Here is an 8,941-nt window from a genome sequence, read left to right as displayed (position 1 = left end):
TGGTCTGTAAACAATTTTGGAAAAATGACTTTGTCATCCACAAAGTAGATAACCGACTTGCCAAAAACTATAGTTTGTAAAACATCATTGTGGGAGTGGTGTGAAAACAGTTTAATGGACTCCAACCTAAACTTGTATTGTAACTTTCCGACTTCAAACTGTATGTAGACACTGTGTATTGTGCTGGAATAATGAATATTGACGTTATGTATAAAGTGGGAATTGCACTTAACACGTACTACATTTGCCCCTTTAAAGGGAATCATGTGATTGCTTACATAATGTTTTTTTATTAAATTCCATTGATATATGCCTATTTGATTCTTAAGAATACAACTTAAAAATTCTCACTGAGCTACTGCATTGTCTGACACCATCAGGCACCAAAACAATATTGTTTTACTCCTTTGATGATGAAGAATGTATAACCTTGAAACATGGTAAAATGTAATTTTGGTAGCTTTTTTGTATTGATTTATTTGATCATTTTAAACACAATAACAACCACATGTACAATGTATGGTCAGGCCTTGCATCCATAGCTCTGTCTATGAATTTGAGTGGTTACATTTCTCCTGCCTCATCCCTGAGCTTTTACCAAATCAGTGGCAGGGTGGGCCACTTTGTTATGTTTAACTGCAGATTACAACTTTAAAGCCGCTAAGTATGAAGCCAATTATGACTGGCTTTCCAGGAATACAGACTATGCGAAATCTAAATAGGTTTGATACTTGACAACTTAAACAACAATTCACATTCTTAGGTGGCAGGTAGCCTAGTGGTTAGAGCGGTTGGCCAATATCCGAAAAGTTGCTAGATCGAATCCCGAGCTGACAAGGAAAAAATCTGTCATTTTGCCCCTGAACAAGCAGTTAACCCACTGTTTCTAGTCCTCATTGTAAATAAGAATTTGTTCTTAACTGACCTTGCCTAGTTAAAATAAAAGGTAAAAAAATATCATCTACGCCACCAATGTACTGTACATTTGCGCTGCGTGCTTTACGGAGATTCTTTAGAGCGCGCTGCAATGCTGCTCCATTAGGAATCAGACCGGACATCCACTATGGTGTCCTGTAAGTGCTTGCTCCTTTCCAGGAAATCCACACTGGAGAAGGAAACGATAGGAACACCACACTTAGACACTCCACAGAAAAATCCAAACTTAACAATACTACAGGAGGTTCAGTAGCTGTTCTGAATGGTGAAGCTGTACTCTCGTTCCTGTTGTAATGGTGGAGCTGTACTCTCGTTCCTGTTCTAAATGGTGGAGCTTACTCTGTTCCTGTTCTAAATGTGAGGCTGTACTCTCGTTCCTGCTCTAAATGGTGGAGCCGTACTTCTCGTTCCTGTCTTAAATGGTGAGCTGTACTCTCGTTCCTGTTCTAAATGGTGGAGCTTACTCTCGTTCCTGTTCTAAATGGTGGAGCCGTCCTCTCGTTCCTGCTCTAAATGGTGGAAGCCGTACTCTCGTTCCTGCTGTAAATGTGGAGCCGTACTCTCGTTCCTGTTCTAAATGGTGGAGCCGTACTCTCGTTCCTGCTCTTAATGGTGGAGCCGTACTCTCGTTCCTGCTCTTAAATGTGTGAGCCGTACTTCCTTCCTGTTCTAAATGGTGGAGCCGTAATCTCGTTCCTGTTCTAAATGGTGGAGCCGTACTCTCGTTCCTGTTCTAAATGGTGAGCCCTACTCTCGTTCCTGTTTCTAAATGGTGGAGCCGTACTCTCGTTCCTGTTTTCTAAATGGTGGAGCCGTACTCTCGTTCCTGTTCCTAAATGGTGGAGCCTACTCTCGTTCTGTTCTTAAATGGTGGAGCCCCGTACTCTCGTTTCCTGCTCTAAATGGTGGAGCCGTACTCTCGTTCCTGCCCTAAATGGTGGAGCCGTACTCTCGTTCCTGCTCTAAATGGTGGAACCCGTTACTCTCGTTCCTGTTCTAAATGTGGAGCCGTACTTCTCGTCCTGTTCTAAATGGTGGAGCGTACTCTCGTTCCTGCTCTAAATGGTGGAGCCGTACTCTCGTTCCTGCTCTAAATGGTTGGAGCCGTACTCTCGTTCCTGCTCTAAATGGTGGAGCGCGTACTCTCGTTCCTGTTCTAAATGGTTGGAGCCGTACTCTCGTTCCTGTTTCTAAATGGTGGAGCCAGTACCCTCTCGTTCCTGTTCTAATGGTGAGCCGTACTTCTCGTTCCTGTTCTAAATGGTGGAGCCGTACTCTCGTTCCTGTTCTAAAATGGTGGAGCCGATACTCTCGTTCCTGTTCTAAATGGTTGGAGCCGTTACTCTCGTTCCTGTTCTAAATGGTGGAGCCGTACTCTCGTTCTGTTCTAAATGGGTGAGCGTACTCGTTCCTGTTCCTCGCTCTGATTCTTAAATGGTGGAGCCGTACTCTCGTTCCTGTTCTAAATGGTGGAGCCGTACTCTCGTTCCTGTTCTTAAAATGGTGGAGCCGTACTCTCGTTCCTTTCTAAATGGTGGAGCCGTACTCTCGTCCTCTCTAATGGTGGAGCGTCTCTCGTTCCTGTTCTAATGTGGAGCCGTACTCTCGTTCCTGTTCTAAATTGGTGGAGCCGTACTTTCTCGTTTCCTTTTAAATGGTGGAGCGACTCTCGTTCTGTTCTAAATGGTGGAGCCGTACTCTCGTATCCTGTGCTAAATGTGGAGCCGTACTCTCGTTCCTGTTCAAATGGTGGAGTCCGTACTCTCGTTCCTGTTCTTAAATGTGGAGCCGTACTCTCGTTCCTGTTTCTAAAAATGGTTTGGAGCCGTTACTCTCGTTCCTGTTCTAAATGGTGGAGCCGTACTTCTCGTTCCTGTTCTAAATGGTTGGAGCCGTCTCTCGTTCCTGTTCTAATGGTGGAGCCGTACTCTCGTTCCTGTTCTAAATGTGGAGCCTTACTCTCGTTCCTGTTTCTAAATGGTGGAGCCGTACTCTCCGTTCCTGTTCTAATGGTGGAGGCCGTACTCTCGTTCCTGGTGTAAATGGTGGAGCCGTACTTCTCGTTCCTGTTCTAAATGGTGGAGCCCACTTCATCGTTCCTGTTTCTAAATTGGTGGAAGCCGTACTCTCGTTTCCTGATTCTAAATGTGGAGCCGTTACTCTCGTTTCCTGGTTCTAAATGTGTGGAGCCGTACTTTCTCGTTCTGTTCTAAATGGTGGACCGTACTTCTTTCCTGTTCTAAAATGGGTGAGCCGTACTCTTCGTTCCTGTTCTAAATGGTGGAGCCGTACTCTCGTTCGTTCTTGTCTAAATGGTGAGCCGTACTCTCGTTCTGCTTAAATGGTGGGCCGTACTCTCGTTCCTGTTCTAAATTGGTGGAGCCGTACTCTCGCTCCTGTTTCTAAATGGTGGTAAGCCCGTACTCTCGTTCCTGTCTCTAAAATGGGAGCCGTACTCTTCGTTCCTGTTCTAATGGTGGAGCGTACTCTCGTTCCTGTTCTAAATGGTGGAGCCGTACTCTCGTTCCTGTTCTAAATGGTGGAGCCGTACTTCGTTCCTGTCTAATGGTGGAGCCGTTACTTCTCTTCCTGCTCTAAATGGTGGCGTACTCTCGTTCTGTTCTAAATGTGGAGCCGTACTCTCGTTCCTGTTCTAAATGGTGGAGCCGTACTCTCGTTCCTGTTCTAAATGGTGATCGCCGTACTCTCGTTCCTGTTCTAAATGGTGGAGCCGTACTCTCGTTCCTGTCTAAATGGTGAGCCGTACTCTCGTTCCTGTTCTAAATGGTGGAAGCCGTACTCTCGTTCCTGTCTCTAAATAGGTGGAGCCGTACTCTCGTTCCTGTTCTAAATGTGTGGAGCCGTACTCTCGTTCCTGTTGCTAAATGGTGAAGCGTACTCTGTTCCGTTCTAAATGGTGAAGCGTACTCTCGTTCCTGTTCTAAATTGGTGGAGCCGTACTCTCGTTCCTGCTTTCTAAAATGGTGAAGCCGTACTCTCGTTCCTGTTCTAAATGGTGGAGCCGTACTCTCGTTCCTGTCTAAATGGTGGAGCCGTACTCTCGCCTGCTCTAAGGTGAGCGTACTCTCGTTCCTGTTTCTAAATGGTGGAGCCGTTACTCTCGTTCCTGTTCTAAATGGTGGAGCCGTACTCTCGTTCCTGTCTTAAATGGTGAGGCCGTACTCTCGTTCCTGTTCTAAATGGTGGAGCGTACTCTCGTTCCTGTTCTAAATGGTGGAGCCGTACTCTCGTTCCTGTTCTAAATGGTGGAGCCGTGTACTCTCGTTCCTGTCTAAATGGTGGAGCCGTACTCTCGTTCCTGTTCTAAATGGTGGAGCCGTACTCTCGTTCCTGTTCTAAATGGTGGAGCCGTACTCTCGTTCCTGTTCTAATGGTGGAGCCTACTCTCGTTCCTGTTCTAAATGGTGGAGCCGTTACTCTCGTTCCTGTTCTAAATGGTGGAGCCGTACTCTCGTTCCTGTTCTAAATGGTGGAGCCGTACTCTCGTTCCTGTTCTAAATTGGAGCGTACTTCTCGTCTAAATGGTGGAGCCGTACTCTCGTTCCTGTCTAAATGGTGGAGCCGTACTCTCGTTCCTGTTCTAAATGGTGGAGCCGTATCTCGTTCCTGTTCTAAATGGTGAGCCGTACTCTCGTTCCTGTTCTAATGGTGGAGCCGTACTCTCGTTCCTGTTCTAAATGGTGGAAGCCGTACTCTCGTTCCTGTTGCTAAATGGTGGAGCGTACTCTCGTTCCTGTTCTAAATGGTGGAGCCGTACTCTCGTTCCTGTTCTAAATGGTGGAGCCGTACTCTCGTTCTGTTCAAAGGTGGAGCGTACTCTCGTTCCTGTTCTAAATGGTGGAGCCGTACTCTCGTTCCGTTCTAAATGGTGGAGCCGTACTCTCGTTCCTGTTCTAAATGGTGGAGCCTTACTCTCGTTCCTGTTCTAAATGGTGGAGCCGTACTCTCGTTCTGTTCTAAATGGTGAGCCTTACTCTCGTTCCTGTTTCTAAATGGTGGAGCCGTACTCTCGTCCTGTTCTAATGGTGAGCCGTACTCTCTTCCTTTCTAAATGGTGGAGCCGTACTCTCGTTCCTTGTCTAAATGGTTGAGCCGTTACTCTCGTTCCTGTTCTAAATGGTGGAGCCGTTACTCTCGTTCCTGTTCTAAATGGTGGAAGCCGTACTCTCGTTCCTGTTCTAAATGGTGGAGCCGTACTCTTCGTTCCTGTTCTAAATGGTGGAGCCGTACTCTCGTTCCTGTTCTAAATGGTGGAGCCGTACTCTCGTTCCTGTTCTAAATGGTGGAGCCGCTACTACTCTCGTTCCTGTTCTAAATGGTGGAGCCGTTACTCTCGTTCCTGTGCTAAATGGGTGGAAGCCGTACTCTCGTTCCTGTTCTAATGTACCGTCGCTCTCCTGTTCTAAATGGTGGAGCCGTACTCTCGTTCCGTTCTAAATGGTGGAGCCGTACTCTCGTTCCTTTTCTAAAATGGTGGAGCCGTACTCTCGTTCCCTGTCTCTAAATGGGGAGCCGTACTCTCGTTCCTGTTCTAAATGGTGGAGCCGTTACTCTCGTTCCTGTTCTTAAATGGTGGAGCCGTACTCATCGTTCCTGTTCTAAATGTGGAGCCGTACTCTCGTTCCTGTTCTAATGGTGGAGCCGTACTCTCGGTTCCTGTTTCTAAATGGTGGAGCCGTACTCTCGTTCCTGTTCTAAATGGTGGAGCCGTACTCTCGTTCCTGTTTCAAATGGTGGAGCCGTACTCTCGTTCCTGTTCTAAATGGTGGAAGCCGTACTCTCGTTCCTGTTCTAAATGGTGGAGCCGTTACTCTCGTTCGTTCTAAATGTGGAGCCGTATCTCGTTCCTGTTCTAAATGGGGAGCCGTACTCTCGTTCCTGTTCTAAATGGTGGAGCCGTACTCTCGTTCCTGTTCTAAATGTGAAGCCGTACTCTCGTTCCTGTTCTAAATGGTGGAGCCGTACTCTCGTTTCCTGTTCTAAATGGTGAGCCGTACTCTCGTTCCTGTTGCTAAATGGTGAAGCCGTACTCTCGTTCCTGTTCTAAATGGTGGAGCCGTACTCTCGTTCCTGTTCTAAATGGTGAGCCGTACTCTCGTTCCTGTGCTAAATGGTGAAGCCCGTACTCTCGTTCCTGTTCTAAATGGTGGAGCTGTACTCTCTTCCTGTGCTTAAATGGTGAAACTGTACTCTCTTCCTGTGCTAAATGGTGGAAGCTGTACTCTCGTTCCTGTTCTAAATGGTGGAGCCGCTTTACTCTCGTTCCTGTTCTAAATGGTGGAAGCTGTTACTCTCCGTTCCTGTGCTAAAATGGTGAAAGCTGTACTCTCATTCCTGTGCTAAATGGTGGAGCGTACTCTCGTTCCTGTTCTAAATGGTGGAGCCGTACTCTCGTTCCTGTTCTAAATGGTGGAGCTGTACTCTCGTTCCTGTTCTAAATGGTGGAGCTGTACTCTCGTTCCTGTGCTAAATGGTGAAGCTGTACTCTCATTCCTGTTCTAAATGGTGGAGCCCGTTACTCTCGTTCCTGTTCTAAATGGTGAGCGTACTCTCATTCCTGTCTAAATGGTTGAGCCGTACTCTCATTCCTGTGCTAAATGGTGGAGCTGTACTCTCGTCCTGTTTCTAAATGGTGGAGCTGTACTCTCGTTCCTGTTCTAAATGGTGGAGCTGTACTCTCGTTCCTGTTCTAAAATGGTGAGCTGTACTCTCGTTCCTGTTCTAAATGGTGGAGCCGTACTCTCATTCCTGTTCTAAATGGTGGAGCCGTACTCTCATTCCTGTTCTAAATGGTGGAGCTGTACTCTCATTCCTGTGCTAAATGGTGAAGCTGTACTCTCGTTCCTGTTCTAAATGGTGGAGCTGTACTCTCATTCCTGTGCTAAATCGGAGGCAATTAGTAGTACCTGTGTTTAGTACCATTGGTGGGGTTCAGTACTGTATTGAGTGGTGTTATTGGGGGGATTCTGAATACCTGCATTGAGCTGTAGTGGCAGCAAGCACACTCTTGTTTGTTTTCTCCTCCACATCATTCAGTGTTCCGAGCAGATCCCTCTTCTCTGCCAGTAGTTTCCGATTTTCCTCATTCATGTTCACTATCATCTCTTTCTCCTAGAGAAAACAGAGAAAGTTCCTTAGTTCCGTTTTGCATACATGGCATCAATTGGCATTGTCCAGAGTGTGTGACATGAGGGAGCAGCAGATTTAGGGCTTGGACAGACCACCAAGACTGTTGGCCGTGGTACTTGGCACCTCTGCCCAGCATGTCGGCAGTCATTTTTGTGTGTGTTCAAATAGCACAGTACATCGGCCGTCAGCCTGGTTAAAATACTCCAGGCCAGAACGGGTTGTAGCGTTGCTTGCTTTGTTTCCATTGGTATGTCCATGTTCTGTTAGATAGCCAAAACTAGCTCTGCTGCGCTAATGTTGCTTGCTAGCTAGAATTTGTATAACGTCCTGGCTCATACTTTAGCTAGATCGCCACAACTAGATAACTAGCTAGGAAGATCATGAAGAAATCATTTAATTCACTCTCCATTATCCGATACTGCCAGTGCTTGCTAGCTAGCGGTTGGCATCATCATTCGCTAGCTAGATAAAAACTTGGTCAAAGCTTATGACATTTGGCAGACAGGCAGTTAAATTACTTAATGAAAACAAATTCATTGTAGGGCTGCAACTAACAATGATCTTAATCGAAATTCTGTCTTTCTATGAAAATGCCTTTTCATAAAAAAGTCAAAAACAGAACAATGCACATCTACTTCTTATTCGGTGGGGTTTATCGGTGGTTGGCATCAAACGTTATGGTGCATTACCGCCAACTATTGCACTAGAGTGTGGGCCAGAGACAGCGAGAAACTAAATCTTGCCTGCCAGCCCCGTTGCTCTTAAAATAACAAAATATTTTAGACTATATCTAATTACGTTCTACTCAATATACTCTTTGAACTCATTTCCTGTATCCACTTCTCCCTCAGACTAGATGTCAGCCTCTCTCTTTCCCTCTAATACTCCTCACACTGTAGCAATACATGCTCCACTGTCTCTGTTTCCAGTCAATAATCACACTTTCCTGTTGGATGCTTTCCTATCATATTTAAAGTCTTATTCAACTGGCTGTGTCCCACCCTTAATCTACTGGCTGTGTCCCACCCTTAATCTTGTAAAACCTCCTCTCTTCTGTCCCTTCCTGCCATTCCCTCCTCCCCGACTTTCCTCTGTACTTGAAATAAATGCCTGCCCTTATTATCTCTATTCCACTGCTCCTGCCATCTCTGCACCATCACTGTCTATATCAGGCTTTTTGCTTCTGCCTCGATCATTGAAACTACAACATCCTCCCTACTAAGTGCTTGTTTAGCCAGTATATCAGCTGCCTCGTTCCCCTCCACCCTCACAAGGGCTGGGACCCAAGTAAAACTTCTCTGTATACCCATCTGTCTAACCCTGCCATGGGTTTGTAACACCTCATACAGCAAGTCTTGTCTGCTACGTGACCTAAAGGACTGGAGACTCATCAACACTGCACATGAATTAGAGCAAGTAACTACTCTGTCTGGTTTCACTTCCTCCTCCCACTACAAGGCCAACAGAATGGCCATCAGCTCCGCCGTATATACAGCCAGATGAATAATAGGTTTCCTGACTGCCACCCCTGTAATACGTTTCCTGACTGCCACCCCTGTAATACGTTTCCTGACTGCCACCCCACATTCCTGCACTACAAATCCTGACCCAGTACGTCTTGTCCTTGGATCTTTTGAACCATTGTGTAAATGGCCACAAAATCCTGATACACAGTATACAGACGTCTCTTAAACAAATCAGATGGATCAACACCCTCCCTATCTTCCTGTAGTCTCTCCAACACTTCTAGATCAACTACTGGAGGCGGGAGTAGCCATGGTGGATTTACAGGAATAGCTACCGATGGACTAAACTCCCTTCCATACAGTCCCATTTCCTTCACCTGGGTATTACC

General features: G+C 46.2%; 1 protein-coding gene across 5 annotated transcripts in view; it reads right to left on the bottom strand.

Moving 5' to 3' along the window:
* The window catches only part of si:dkey-264d12.5 (coiled-coil domain-containing protein 30), a 35,766-nt gene that overhangs the window by 7,905 nt on the left and 18,920 nt on the right, over positions 1-8,941 (bottom strand). For all 5 annotated transcript variants that reach the window (XM_070445538.1, XM_023996089.2, XM_023996091.2 and 2 more), the window contains one exon: positions 6,932-7,068. In XM_070445538.1, the coding sequence (XP_070301639.1) occupies positions 6,932-7,068 (137 nt within the window). The remainder of the gene's footprint in view (positions 1-6,931; positions 7,069-8,941) is intronic.

This window comes from Salvelinus sp. IW2-2015, linkage group LG11, assembly GCF_002910315.2.
Source record: "Salvelinus sp. IW2-2015 linkage group LG11, ASM291031v2, whole genome shotgun sequence".
NCBI classification, from domain to species: Eukaryota; Metazoa; Chordata; class Actinopteri; order Salmoniformes; family Salmonidae; genus Salvelinus; species Salvelinus sp. IW2-2015.
The sequence above is the reverse complement of the archived record's forward strand: the minus strand, read 5'-3'. Positions and strand labels throughout refer to the sequence as shown.